Source organism: Apium graveolens, chromosome 11, assembly GCF_009905375.1.
Source record: "Apium graveolens cultivar Ventura chromosome 11, ASM990537v1, whole genome shotgun sequence".
Classification (NCBI taxonomy): Eukaryota; Viridiplantae; Streptophyta; class Magnoliopsida; order Apiales; family Apiaceae; genus Apium; species Apium graveolens.
Genome location: NC_133657.1, coordinates 13,368,082 through 13,383,859, shown reverse-complemented (window position 1 = coordinate 13,383,859; position 15,778 = coordinate 13,368,082). Strand labels below are relative to the sequence as shown.

Below are 15,778 nucleotides of genomic sequence, written 5' to 3'. Positions count from 1 at the left end.
TATTATTAAGAAATTAGATATTAAATAATTTTAAATAATTTTTCGCAAGAATCAAAACAAGTATATAAAAAATGATTAAAGAGTTAAAGTGTACAAAATTCATAGTTTAGGGACTGAAGTATACAATATTGAAGGGTAATATTAGAAAAAAAATCAGCAAAAGTGTTGAAGTGTACATAACATATAGTTAAGGGGTTAAAATGTATACTTTTTTTATTCAAAGATTCATGTGTACATCAGGTTATACTTTAAAGGTAAATTATAATTAAGCCTATTTATTATTGGTGGTGAATTTTTAAATATAAGAACACATTATCATTAATAGATGAGAGCAAATAAAAATTTGACATCTAATATTTTATTGTGTGTTCTTGGACGACCAGTAAATTTCAAACCGCATCTGCAGCGTTAAAGCAGCGTTGAAAAAACAAAATTTGCAACTTCTGCCGAAAGTTGCTTCTAAAACTAATCTTTTTTGACAGGAAAAAAACCTGATTTTCAACAATATTAACAAAAGTTTAATGAACTCCTTATTTTCTCACTAAATGATCCTGATCCTAGTAGGTAATTCTCTACATCAAGAATCAAGAAACTGTAACACCACATTTCAGTGATACCAAGTAATCATTGTAAGGGCTATAACAGGTAATAGGATTGGGGAGCACCAGATTGTCGTTTGGTAGACATTAGTCGGTATCATCTTCAGTGTCTTAAGCTTTCAATGACTCGGAAATTATGACAACTGGATTCTTAAGATTCGTCGCAATTCTGAGTGTAAGAGAGGCGTAATTAGAAGCATCCAAATTTTGATAACATTTAGGCTTGAGAGATCTATCAAGACATACCCAACCTGCGAAATTGCTTAGCTATTGTAAGATACTGGCAAACAATCTGAATGTCTCCCTCAAATAAAAAAGCTGAACTGTTATGTAGTGGCCTTCCCTTCACCAGTTAACTTTAACTTTCTTATCCTTAAGATGTTGGATTTAGCATAATTAAGAGCTTTAATTTCTTAATAAAGAACTGGGATTTTAACCCAAGAGGAACCAGATGATTTATACATGCCTCCTCCCGGCATGCCAAGAAACTCAATTCATATATTTATTTAAAACAGACACTTTTTTTCGTCACAAAAGCAGAGAACAGGAACGGAAAGAATAGAGCTTGAAATTTTAGTTCAAATAACATGTCAACTTTGTACCGAGAATTTGTCGAAGCGCCAACAAACGTTAGATCAAGTATGCTTTTTGAGAAAGTTGACAAGGAGGGGATTGACTTGTTCAGGGAATTGCTCTTGCACGAAATGTGTTCCTTCAGGTATATATGATACCTCCAAATCAGGAATATGTTCCTTAGCCATTCCACTTGAAATATACTCCGCAAGTGGTCCAAATTTTAAGACATAATCCTTCTCTCCCATTATCAGCAATGCCGGGGTTTTAACTTTGAGCTCGTCTAATTCATAGTCTTCGAGCCAAGCCCTGTTTCAAGAGAGTTATATTTCCATATTCTAGCTATGTTCATAAATTTCGCCATGGAAGTATATAAATTCAATTTTTTTTGAGAAGTATGATTAGATAGAAGTTATTTAGTTGTACCTATATGGAACCTGCAGCGGGGTCTGAAAACCAGATGTTTCGTACAAGTTTGCATAGTTAGTTAGATCTTCTTCACTAAACCAGGAGGGCAATGGTGCAGAAGAATCAACCAAGTCCAATATCTCCTGGTCTTGTCTAGCTACTTGTAGTTCACTATCTGTGAAAAGTACGTATATCTTCCTTATCACTGTTTTAACATCAAAGCGGCCAAAGTCCTTTTCAGCTCTTCCCGGCTCCTGCTTAAGATACATAGGCCAATTGTAAGCAGAAGGAAAAATCAAATATACTTGTTATTTTCCGGCTGCATTATCTTAAATTTGTTGAAGGTGAAGAAGACGAGAACTTGCCCTCCACCGATGCATGTAGAAACCCTTGGGGATACCAAAAGGAACTACATTGAGAATAAAAGGCGCTCCTAGTGTTATGACTGCAGATACCCTATCTCGGTGAACCATGGCAAGATGGTAAGCTGGTCGAACTCCAAAGTCCTTTGCAACAAGAAAAACCTGCACATTGAAGTAGCCACACCTTATACCGCTGTTAGCTTAAAGGAAAAAAAATTATAATTGAAAGCTCATTCTCCCAACCCCCTGAGTTGTTGGATAAACTTATTCTACACTGTTCAAGCCAAATGACTGTTCTCTACACTTGGTTCTGTATAAATGAAGATTTAAAGGAGCATAAACTTATTCTACACTGTTCAAGCCAAATGACAGTTCCTGTTTTCTTTAATTTGATTTGAATTTTCTACTTACTAAAACCAGGCTCAGTGCAATAATATAGTGGTTAGCCTGATGCATGCTGAATTAATATTCACATAGTAGAGATTTAATATGCTTACACACACTATTTGAGTAGAAACAGATCACAATTAAATCACAAGTAACATATTTTCGGCTAAAGTTGTAAAAGCAGTAGTGCTGATACTTAAATCTTATTAGTATTTTACCTTGGGGATGCCAAGCAAATCAAGAATTGCGACAAGATCATTAAGAAGGTCCCTGAAAGTTGTCTTCTCTGGTTCTGCAGGCTTTTCGGACAAGCCATAACCCCTACAATCGGGAGCCAGTGCTCTGAACCCCGCATCAGCAACAGCGATCATCTGATGCCGCCATGAGTACCAAATCTCCGGAAATCCATGAATGAAAAGCACAGCAGGACCTGCTTATATTTAACAACACATTACTTGTACATCAATAAACAGAAACGAAAGAAGCCTGACTAGAAATTTAAGTAACAGACCTGTTCCGATTTCAGCAACATGAAGTTTAAGTCCTCTAACATCTAGATACTTGTGTTGTATCTTTTCCATCTTATTATCTATAATACAAGATATGCATTCTAGGATAAGAATGTCAACTTATAGATCTAAATGATCATATACCAATAATGTTTATGTGGTTTTCCAAATTATTTATGTAGTTGGTGGGTCAACTCAAGTGATAGTTCGTCTTCTGAGAAAATTTGCCACTTCGATAACATTTTAAACACTAATAAAGAGGCCGCATCTCAAACATATACAATTCCCCCCTCTATTTGGACATTGGTTCTTAGTATCATACTCTGCAAAACAAATGCCTAAAATCTGGCGCGCGCAAATAATGGCATTTTTAATCACAGAGAAACGTAATTATTTTTTGCGTTTTCGTTTTTGCCAAGATAATGCTGTGTTTTTTGTGTTTCCATTTTTGAAAAGACAACACAATTATTAATTGCGTTTCCTGGGAAGTTATTATGATTTATGTGCAAACACATATAATAAGTTCGTTACTCTTAAAATGACAGAACAAATTTAAATTAATTGTGGCTTTAAATGCAGAGAAAAATTGCGTTACACTAAAAACGCATTCATTATATGTGTATCATGTAAACGTAAAACTTTTAATTAAACATGTGTCAACGGACTTGAAAAATGCGTTACGGGTAAAACACATGTTTTTATTATGTTTGTGTCTTACAAATATAACCCACTCCTGCTCTCTGGAAAACTGGTCTGATGCTTCTTTCTCCCCAAAAAACTCCCCCCCCCAATTCCGTAATGTACCAAACTCCTATCAATTGAATTGATTTTATCTTCTATATTAAAACTTGGGTTTACGGATAGGAGTGAGCATTTCCCGGTTCAGAACCGAGAATCGAACCGAACCGATCAAAAATTGCGGTTCCGATTCGATTCTTCACTAATTCGGGTCCGGTTCGGTTCTTCACTAATTCGGGTCCGGTTCAGTTTTTGTTTTTCTAGAAATTTCGGTTCTCGGTTCGGTTCGATTCTTAACATACTAGAAACATAAGAACCGAACCGTATATAAATGAATATATATATATATATTACATATTATATTTTTTTATTTATAATATTTTGATAAATTTTAAGAAAAATATGATTTTTAATGTATTACTCGTTTTTTTTAAATATATATGGAGTTTCCAATATTTTTATAAATATTTTTCTTCTTATATATTATAAAGTAATCGAATTTAAAATGATCCACCACTAATAAAAATCTTTTTCTACTAAATTACTCTTAATAAATAATTAAAACTAGTCAATATTTTAAAAGTTAGAATATAAAATAATATGCAAAAGAAATAAATATAAAATAAAATATAACTTCGGTTCTTTCAGTTCGGAACCAAACCGAAATTTACGGTTCGGTTCTCGTTCGGTTCTTACATATAAACGAGTCCGGTTCGGTTCTTGAAATATTGTTATTTTGGTTCTCGGTTCTTTCGGTTCCGGTTCGGTCCGGTTCTGACCCGTTGCTCACCCCTATTTACGGATGGCAACCGATTCAACAAGTTCCGTACTTGGATGGATATACATTGATGGTAATATTCTAAAAACTCAATTAGATGGTGTTATTTATGATAAGCCTGTTGTGAAGCATGTTAAACTTAATATTGGTATGAAATATGATGATTTATGTGATGTTTTGTTCTCGACCTTAAAATCGATAGAGATAATGATTTGAAATTTGGCATGATACCAATTGATGATGATGAAGATGTAGAATTGATGTTTGGAGTAGTGGTTTCAAAGGGAAATCCATTGTTTATGGAACTTTATGTGAAAAAGTTATTAATTGGTTCGCAAAAATTTTGATTGAAAATCCGCGTATTGGGTTTACTTTTGAAAATAATTTTGTTGAGCGAGTAAGCAAATCGAGTTCTCGTTGATGTTTGGAAGTTTATGCAATTGTTGAGAGTAGGGCATCAAGTGAAAAATCATCATTCCAAACTTCAAGTAGGTCAACAATGTCAGCTTCTATTAATGATTCTGTTTTAAAAAGTGGAGATGATATTATGATACCAATGGAATTGAGGAAAAGAATGGTATTTAAATCGAAAAAGGAGTTGGCACGTGTGGTAAGGCAAGTTCATATCCGGAACTATCAAGAAATTTCAATGATAAGACCAGACCTCTAAATTGGCATGTTTGTTGTAAAATGAAGGAAAATGGTTGAAATTGGAAGTCGAAGGCTAGAAAGCGTAGTGTGCATAATCATTTTTAGATAATGGAGACTTCGGGTGCACATACATGTATGAACACAACTATCACACAAGATCATTCTAATTTGAAATCTTCGGACATTGCCGAAGTGATTATAGCTCAAATACTTGTCGATATAAACATCAAGGAAAGAGTACTATTAGCAACGATCGAAGATATATTTGGATACCATCCAAATAGAAAAAAGATTAGAAACACAAAGAAGCTTGTGATTGAAGATATCATGGATCTTGGGAAGGGTCATATAGTGACCTTCCACATTTAATGGAAGCGCTATAATCATTTGGGACTTCAAAGAGGATGAGATGAGAGAGGTACTTTTTAAATATATTTAATGCTTTGGTGGTGTTCACACCTTATAATGTACTCAAGTAAATTTTACTCTTTATAATGTTCAATCGGTGTACCTATATTCTAAAACCCAAAAATAATATATTGAACCCTAAAAGTTAATTGTTAAACCCTAAAAGAAAAAAAATATTAAATCATGAGTTTCGGTTCCTAGGGTTTAGGGCATAAAGGCCCTAAACCCCTGCATCTATTAGGGTTTACGCTCTAGGATTTAGGGGCCCCTAAACTCTAAACCCTAAATCGATGTACATATCTTCTAAAACCCAAAAATAATATATTGAACCCTATAAGTTAATTGTTAAACCCTAAAAGAAAAAAATATTAAATCATGAGTTTCAGTTGCTAGGGGTTTAGAGCCTTTAGGCTCTAAAAGGCTCTAAACCCTAAATCGTGTACATATCTTCTAAAACCCAAACATGATATATTTAACCCTCATAATTTAACTAATGACTAATGAATGCAATTTACATTTTTAACAGGTAATTACATTCAAGAGAGTGTTTTTGGGCTTTCAAGCCATGTATTGATGGATTTGAGCATTGTATGCCAGTCATTCTGATAGACGGTACTCACCTTTATGGCCTTTATCCCAGTGTACTTTTGAGTGCCACGGCTGTAAACGGCTTCAATCACATTCTCACATTGTCATTTGCGATTGTGGAAGCTGAAAACCTATCTAGTTGGGGGTGGTTCATGGATCGAGTGAGGAAGTTTGTAGCGGGTAAGAAGCATCATATTTGTATCATTTCTGACAGGCATGTCGGGATCATGGCAGTTATGCAACGGACTGGATGGTGTGAGCCCCTTGACCACCATAGATTCTGTATCAGGCACCTCGCTATAAACTTCGTTAATGCGCATAGGAAGAAGGGATTGAACACTACTAGAAAAAATACCTTAGATGTATGATGTATTCGCGACTGATGTTAAAGATATTTTCTCATAGACAACAGTTAAAAACCGATGTCTAAGTAATCTTACACAACGTTTCTGGAAAATTTCTGATGTCTAATTCACATTCTTGTTATCTGATTGAGTAATGTCAAGTTCAGAAATGTAATATTAGGATGATTAGGCATATTTAAAACTATAGCACACAAGCAATATTTATGAATTAACATTGTTTAAAAATAAAAAATCGATGTGTCATACTATTAGACATCGGTTGTTTCTAAATAATCGATGTTAATATGATAAATAGACATCGGGTGTTTATTTTTAAATTGATATTATTGCCCTATTTACATGTGCTAATATCCCTTCATTAACATCGGATATTTATTTTTGACTGATGTCTTTGTGATTTTAAGACATTGCTTTTATATGTGTAAACTGATGTGTATTTATGATTTTTAACAATTTAGTCGTAATCTTCTACAAATAGATACTAGAATCCCTCCCGCACTAAGTTTTACAATGCATGTACATGAATAACTCTAGCCGTAATTACGTTTACTCAAGTAAATATCAACAACTTTATATGAATTACATTTGGTCAGACGAATAATACAAGAGCTACTACATAGTTGCTATCAAACTACTCTAGTATACTTTTTCAGATCATTAAGACATTACTAAATTTAATCTTCTATGTATACTTATAAGAGAGAACATAGAAATTAAATAATTACTATTATAATTTCATAATATAGTAGTTCTCTTGCCTGTTGACCCCATTGTGTGTTATCTTCATATAGACAAGAGGAAAGTAACTTGGTTTCGTTCCAATCTACAAAGTGAAACTGGCCACTTCGTCGTCTTCGTCCTCATCATCGTCATCTGTAACATCCTCATCCTCATCAAACCTTTTGTATCCGTCCTCCTCTTCTTCTCCTCTCTCTCTTCTTCATCCACTATCATGGTAGTGTCCCTGCCACTACTAATGTACATGTCCTTCAAACCTGTGCTCAAAACGACAGTTTCTCCGCCAGATTTCTCCATATCTTTCCTCAACTTGTCCATAGCTTCTTTTCTGCGATCTTTCTCCAACTTTTGATTCTCTTCCCGCCTCTTATCAAGGTCATCCCTTCACATGTAAAGCACAAAATTCAACTTGAATGAGCATTCTACTGGAACTTGTCACAACAAAGCAAAAAATAAAAACATCTCATTTCCAGCTAGATGCCTATAATACCATATGAAATTAACAGTTTGTAACCAATTTAGCTTTTGACATACTTGTAAGTTTCCATGTATTCTTCAGCACTCAACTGCCTTAAAAAATGCATCCACCCCATCACATTTCACTGCGGAGAATCCAACATTCATAAATTTTTATAAAATTCCTCCAGTGCAAGGGAAAGGCTTCGAGTCAGATTAGAAGAGTATGACTGATCAGAGTCCAATGCAGCTTGAAATACCTCAAAAACTTCCATCATAAGCGAGTACATGGCTTAATCACGAACGAAGCAAAATGTACCAATTACCTAGTTTTCGGAAGCATTCCCTCCTACATCAAGAAAATTGGCAGGGGTCCATAATGTAACATAATTATATCCATAGTTGCCAGAACAAGAGCATCGCCATTCACCATACAGCCAATTTGTCCATCTACACCAATGTAGTTCAAAATTGCTTTTGCGAAAGCAACCTTCCCAGAAGAAATAAAAGCATTTTCAGTTTCATGACAATCAATACAAACTGTACAATAACATTTCCAATGCTATTAAGCAAGGGAACATATATGTTGATTTTACAATCTTGTACAAGCATAAGCTACAACAAATAAATGAACATAAAATATAAATTGCCCATTTATTTCTAATACAATCATGCATTAGGCACATAAGATACATATGTTCAAGGGAATGTTAACACTAGACCTCACGGGGATCTTCCTGAGATGGATCACGAAGAGCATAAATCTCTTTCTGCCGAAAGTAAGCATTGTCATCAAAGTTCAGTTTGGCATCAACAGCTACTAACTTGTTATCTGAAGTCTCGACGAGGGGATCAATCTGTCCATATATTACTGGCTTAGTAACATAATTCAAATAAATAAACACAAATAGAGTAAGAGTCATTGCAAATATGTCATCAGTACTTTAAACTTAGAAGATTAATCATTGCAAAGATTTAAAATTATGAAATAACGTGCTATATTTTATATTTTTACTCCAATGATTTGAATAGGTACCAGCATATGCAAGTTGTTTTACTAGTTTCATGATATTCATATTTATAGAATTATCAAATGTGCCAACAAAAAAGAAGGAAGGTAATTGGGAAACATAACAGTGTTTGATAAAATAAAGAAGATTTATAATAAATGTAATCAAAATAATCGGCTTACTTGGACCATCGGTGTTATCTACTCCATCCTTTTTGGCAACTGGTGGAATCTGAACCTGTTAGAGACGTCTTGGATATCGACAAGCTAGAGTTGCTAAATTGATCATCATTTACATTACCAAGATTTCCATTCATCAGCATATCGACATCTTTGACATGATGAATCTCAGGTAGAGAAGCATTTCCTAGTGATGCATTATGGAATTCTGCAGTATTGGGTAAAGTTTCACAACTGTAAAAGGCAACAAGAACACCGGCACTCTTGCTTAAGTGAATATCTTAAACAATAACTCTGATCAACAAACCTGAAATTTATTGCCTAATTAACACATATAAGCAAAAAAATGTACGTAGTTGGAGCAAGTATCCCACAACAATGACTATCATCTAGTCAAAATCACCTGATTATGAAAAGAAATATCGAAAAATATAATTAAAGTGAAGATATTAATCTGTGCAACCCAATCAAGAGCAATTCCAGCAAGCCATTCATGCCTATAACATGATGCTTTTCCCCGAACATCTTCTGCAACAACTCTAAATGGAGCTTGATGCTCTTTAATGCTGAAACATTGTAATTCTAACAATCAGACAACTGTTTTAATATAAATAAAAGCGGAATGGAAGAAATTTTTTATATAGATTTATTACACAAATATAATTCATGGCATATTAACTTTAAATTGTAATGAAAACTAAATTATGGCTAATAAATTTTCTATAAAACCAAATCATATAGGCACTAAGCAATAGTATCATCCAAACCAATTATAACTGAAAATAAAACTCACACACTTGTATGCACACAAACATGTATTACTCTGGTGCCATTAACACTTTCGATAACACTAGCAGTGGCAACTATTGTATATGTGTGTATGAAATACATAAAGCAAATACACATAAGATAAATAATAACCAGCATTAGTGATTTTAAATTCTCACAAACATTTAAAGAGAAAATAAAAGAAGCATATTATGAGTTGAAATAGAGGATTGATAAAATAACCTTCTGAGCTAGTTCATCCATAGCATGACCAGTACATTCTCAGACGTTACTTTAATCTCTAGGGGTTCTTCAATAATTTTGTGGTAATCTTCAATCTTAAAGAGAGACAACATATTGTCCTACTTAATAATAGATACGAAATAATCTATGACATACTATGATTGATCGTATACAATGAGAAGAAGAGATGAGAACCTGCAATAAATAAGATGGATGTTCCAGAAAGGTGAATTAAGAAAGGTCAGATTCGAGATGAACACATCATTTGGAGTCCATTAACTCAACCATATGGGTCTAGTATAATTCAAGTTCCCATTATGGAACCAGTTCCACCAAACACTGACCTGACCATATCATCAAAAATAACAATCTTATACATGTTATAACAACACTCGTCAGATTACTATTATCTAAAGAGCCAATGATGTGTACACAAGAACACAAACCTAATTGAAGCTCTCTGAATCTCAAAACCTGTTAAAAAATCCATTAAAATTATGAACAAACTTAATTGAAAAAAAACCTAATTGAACAAATAAACTTAGTTGAAAAAACAAACATGTTTAGAACTTAGGGTTTCTCGTAGATGGAGTTTGATTAATTGAAGAACACCTTCAATTAATCAATTCGGGGTTTAATTGAAACCCTATGTACTTGCAATCAACTGATATGATGTATGTGTGTGAGAGAGAGGGAAACAAAGAGATGGAAGAGATAGAGAGAACCAGAGAGATGGAGAGAGAGACGAGAGTGAGCTGAGAGATAGAGGGGGAGAGAGCAGAGTGAGAGTAAGAGTGGGAGAGACGAAAATAATTTTGTCCTAGAGGGGGGAAACGGGTTTATTTTTTGGTAAGGGGGAATAATTAGGAAATAAAGGGGGGAAACTTTTTGCATTTTTGTTTAATTTTTTTAGTTAACCATCGACAACAGTTGTAAACTGAGACCGATGTCTAAAAAAACGACATCGGTTATATCAAGAACCGATGTTTAACTAACATTTCCCATATTAAAAAATAACTATAGACAATGGTTAATTTGCTAACCGATGTATAATAAAAGAATTAACATCACTTAAAATTTATCCAATGTCTAAATTGTCTTTAACATCGGTCATTTGAGCAACCGATGTCTAAGTACCGATGTCTATTGACATAATTCTAGTAGTGGACGAAAGATTAGGTTAAATTGGCTTCTCAAGTGCAACCAAAAAAATTTGAATTGTTGTGGAACCAATTAGTGGTAATAGAGCCAAGGACAATAGAATGGTTTGAAGACAAAGCTTTGGAGAAGTGGATTCTAGCACATGATGGGGGGAAAGGTTTGGAATCATGACCACAAACCATGCCGAGAGTTGGAAAAATGCAATAATTGATGCAAGAAATCTTCCTATCACTTCCTTAGTTAGATTATTGTTCGAAAAGGTCGTTGATTATTTTGATGTCAGGCATGTGGAGATAGCAACACAATCTCTCAATGGAGGTATTTTCACCAAGTTTTCAACCATAAAATTGAGACGTGCTATAGCGCGTGCAAGTGGACATCAAGTCAAATTATTTTATTGTGACACGTGGCAATTTCAAGTAACTGCAAAAAAAGATGGACTGAAGGGAGGAAATGACCATACTATTCGCATACATGAGTACACTTGTACATGTGGAAAATGGCAAAACTATCATATCCTTTGCTCTCATGTCATAGCTTATTGCGCATATATAAAAATGAGACATGATAATCTTGTTGACGACTATTTTAAGTTGGAAAATGTCTCAAAAGTTTATAGTGGTATGTTCGAACCAATTCCTCACAAAGGTGATCCATGTTGGCCAATGACAATTAATTTTCCAAAGCTTGTTCATGATGAGGATGTTCAAAAGAAGAAGGGGAGAAGGATATAAACAAGGTTTAGAAATGAAATAAATTTTCAAGCACCATGGGGAAAGAAAACTAACTCGGCACCCTGAATTTTTATTTAAAGTTTAAATTATTATGAATGATGTTGTTATCTATATTCGGAAGAATTGGAACGAATGATGTTGTTATCTATATTCGGAAGAATTGGAACCACTATAAATATTTTAGAATGTTATTCTGAACTTTGTAATTTGCAAATTTTCTATTCTTATGCCTATGTGTAGTCTCTTTATATTTAATAATGTCTATACTGTCATTATATTATTTTGAATTTAGATTAAAATAAGTTACAGTTTTCCAACAGTGATACAGAGTGTAGGTTAATTAACACAGTCTGTCCAAACAGGAAACATATATAAAGTTTGGATGTAAAACTAGCATTTCCTTTTCAGTTTATTTTGGGATAATATTGTTTTAAAACTACCCTTTTAACAAATACAATTGCATAACAGCCAATTGATTCACACAACAAAAATTAGACAAAAACAAGATTGTTGTAGACCATACAAATATCCAAAAATAAATCCATTAACAGTGGAAACAGTCACAAATTAACACCATAAAAACCATCAGAATACTGTCTCTAACTATTACAATTTTTTAAACCATCAGAATGATAACTAGTTCAATCAGAAACACAACTAGTTCAAAGGAAAAGATTTCCGATGGTTGAGCGTCAAAGCATGTCTGCGCTCCAAAAGCAGCAAAACCACAAATATGCTGCAAAAAAAGAAAAGAACCTTAAACAAAAATAAAACTAAACCAAAAGTGAACTAAAATTAAGATTTATGCAATGATCAATACTAATAAAAGTGACGTACTAGATTAATAATGTTTACGCATTTGTGACCATCAGTACCACATTTGGGCTTTTTCACCCTTTTTGAACGCCTTAACTCATAAGTCTGACCAAATCTTACAGCAACAAGTGTTGGATTCACAACAATAGAGGGTTGTTCCTCCGTGATATCTAGTGAAATAGTAGATTGCGAAGAGATACCATCATTTCCTAGGGTTGCGCCTAGAATATTTGCATTAACAGCCTGTTGAACAGATTCTTCAACATGCTGATCAGATTACCAATTTACAAGATAAAAAATAAGGGATTATAAATATATCATGCTAGAGCCACTGTATACAGATAGTTACATTAAAGAAATTCACTAGAGGGTCATAATAAGTCACCTTATGTTGAACAAGCTCTTCAATAACTTCCTGCATAGGCAGTAATGAATCACCGGGTGTTAGGCCAAGATTAAAGCTTGGACAATAATTAGTTGATTGCTGAACATGTTGAACAACATCCGGCTGAGCAAGTTCTTGAACTTCTTGAACATCATCATGTGTAGGCAGTAATGAACCATCGGGTGGTAGGCCGAGATTAAAACTTGGAAAATAATCAGCTGGCTTCTGAACATGCTGAATAACATCCAGATGAGCAAGTTCTTGAATTTCTTGAACATCAACTTGCGTAGGCAGTAATGAACCACCAAGTGTTAGTCCGAGATTAAAGCTTGGACAATAATCAGTTAGCTGCTAAACATGATGTTGTACATGATGTAACAAATCTCCTTGATTACAATGAGGTGGCTCTGCAGCTAATTGAGAAGCACTTATATTTTGACCATCAATTTTCTCCTCAAGATCAGGCTGATTATCTCCAAATACTGCATCACCAGGATCATATTCATCATCCCCTAAATTTGTTGGTATAACTACATCAATAGTAGCCTCACCAGCTACTCGATGCCGGACCAAACGCACACATCCACGACCTCCACCATGACCACCCCGTTTAGGGCGTCGACCAGGAACCTTTCTTGCAACTTTTTCTTTATCCCGACGTTCTTCCAGTGGTAAAGCCTAAAAAAAACCCATGAACTGAACATTGTTGAACAGTATGCCATCCGAGAGTAGCTAATTCACTGACCTCTGGTAGTATATTTTCAGTACGTCTTGCTATAGACTTGAATAATTCTCCCTGAGAGGAAACCAATACTTTATATTAGTTTCTCAATTATTTCTAATTAAATTAATATTGTATTTAGAGTAAAAGATAAAATATGTATAAGACAAAACATAAACTGAAGTTAAACTAGTTAAGCGACTTCATAATCAAGCACCCATAATCAGACTCACAGCAGATAGAATTAAACAAAAACCTTGCTACCGTTTTGGATACACGTTGTCAGTAATAGGAAAGATAATATAAGAGGGCTTATGTTTGTTGGCATAGCGAGGAGGCTAATCAGCTGTTGAGATGGGTTGTTCAAGTGTTGTGAGTATGAGTAAAAGAGTGTACACAAATGTTAGAGGAGACATCATATTATAAATAAGCTTTTTAGGAGTATTTGCCATTACATAATGGCTTTTTGGGTCAACAGCAGCCTAGTTAGTTAAGTTAGTGCGTCTATGTTTGTGTAATAAAGTGAGTAGCAGGCAGTTAGATAAGTCTTACCTCTTTTTTGTTTATCCATTTTCCTCTATTTCCCCGACAATGGTTACGAAAACACTACTACACTAGTTAAAGGGTAAGGCCGAATTAAGATTATTAAAGGGTAAGGTTGAATCCACATGTTATAAACCTAATCATCACAACAAAGAATCAAAACCTTTATTCCAATTACTAGTACATAGATAAATAAGATTAATGGTAAAATGGATAGAGTTTAAATAATACTTAAAACATAGACGTGAAGTGCACCCATTCGAGAATGAAATCTTCGAGTCCTGTGTATATACCAATTATAATACTCAGCATCTTCACTAGAACCATCAATCATATCTGACTCACAAATATTATTCAATCGAGATTTCCAAACATTGATAGATGGTTGATGCTTTTGGACCCAATTGACAGATACATTTTCGTGTAATGTCAATCTATGCAGGTCACTCGAATATTCAAGATTATCTGGAATATGCTGAAACATTCCAAACTGCCTCAAAACTCTATTAGGCTGATAAGGTTCAACAATGAAAATACAAATCAGCGGACCACAATAGCGCCATATTTTTCGTCCACTCGAACAATAAGCAGGTAGGGAGTCCAAGACATGTACATGGTAAGGATTCTATATAAAATGTGACGACCCGATATCATCCAAAATTACCCGATAGATAGGAAGTGTCCGTCCATTCTTCTCTAGAAATAAATGACGCACAAGCCACCTATACAAAACATAAAACATAATATAAAAGTTATCATCAAAAAATGAACCAAATTGCAGTACAATATGAACTTTAAACAAAAATAGCAAACTACAATATTTACTAGACAACTCAGATAACTAAAAGTAGGTAAATAAAATTGATTACCCCAATCCAAGTTGTCACACCCCCAACTTAACAAACAAAAGATATAACTATTACAATATTTAAAAGAAAGTAAATATAACCGAATTCAAGATCTTACAGTTTAGGGTTTGGAACAGCCCAACACTACCATCTATTACAACTGATTTTAATATCGAATCCTCACACAAAACTATCTCTTATTCTACCTGAGCCCGGACATATGCATCGGCGTCACAAGTCTTACATGCTGTCTGCTTGAATCTAACCATTGCTGCTAGCTGTAATATCAGGGTTAAAGCAAGGAATGAGCTAAATGCTCAACAAGTGCTAAACAGTACGATACGAAACATAAATCAAGATATATATTAAAGAATGACAATGCGAAGATATAACTAATAATAACAAGAGATGAAATTTTGGGTGATGGCATCATTTGCTTGAATCAAAACATTTTCAAAATCATAACTTAATCAAAATCATTTTATGACGATACGGATTACAGCCGGTGATCAGCCGCTAAGTAATCCCGAACCTCGCTGGGTTCTAAAACATTAATGGGATCCCTAGGCAACTTTTAATCCTACAATATAAGTGTGGAAAGGACTCGCGTCTCAGTCCAGATCCACTATTCAAAGAAAACATTTATCCCCCTTTGGGACTGAAAATCCATATTTTAATCATTTCAAAAACTGATGCCGATTTATAATAAAATCTCTTAAGTAGTAAACATTTTTATCAAGAGATTATAAATAAACTTTGAAACACTGAAAATATGTCACCAAATTTCAGGGCCATGATCCACTAGACTTT

General features: G+C 34.2%; 2 protein-coding genes across 2 annotated transcripts; both read right to left on the bottom strand.

Moving 5' to 3' along the window:
• Positions 1-414: 414 nt before the first annotated feature.
• LOC141696672 (epoxide hydrolase 2-like) lies at positions 415-3,160 on the bottom strand. Its single transcript, XM_074500786.1, has 5 exons — positions 2,841-3,160; positions 2,548-2,759; positions 1,946-2,104; positions 1,599-1,834; positions 415-1,481 (listed from the first exon to the last, which is right to left on the bottom strand). Exons 1-5 carry the CDS (start codon positions 2,908-2,910, stop codon positions 1,235-1,237), a joined length of 924 nt encoding a protein of 307 aa, XP_074356887.1. The 5' UTR covers positions 2,911-3,160; the 3' UTR covers positions 415-1,234.
• Positions 3,161-7,127: 3,967 nt separating this feature from the next.
• Positions 7,128-8,968, bottom strand: LOC141696687 (uncharacterized). Its single transcript, XM_074500805.1, has 4 exons — positions 8,753-8,968; positions 8,283-8,417; positions 7,639-8,050; positions 7,128-7,486 (listed from the first exon to the last, which is right to left on the bottom strand). The coding sequence occupies exons 3-4, from the start codon at positions 7,695-7,697 to the stop codon at positions 7,150-7,152; spliced, it is 396 nt and encodes a 131-aa protein (XP_074356906.1). The 5' UTR covers positions 7,698-8,050; positions 8,283-8,417; positions 8,753-8,968; the 3' UTR covers positions 7,128-7,149.
• Between the last annotated feature and the right edge of the window lie 6,810 nt (positions 8,969-15,778).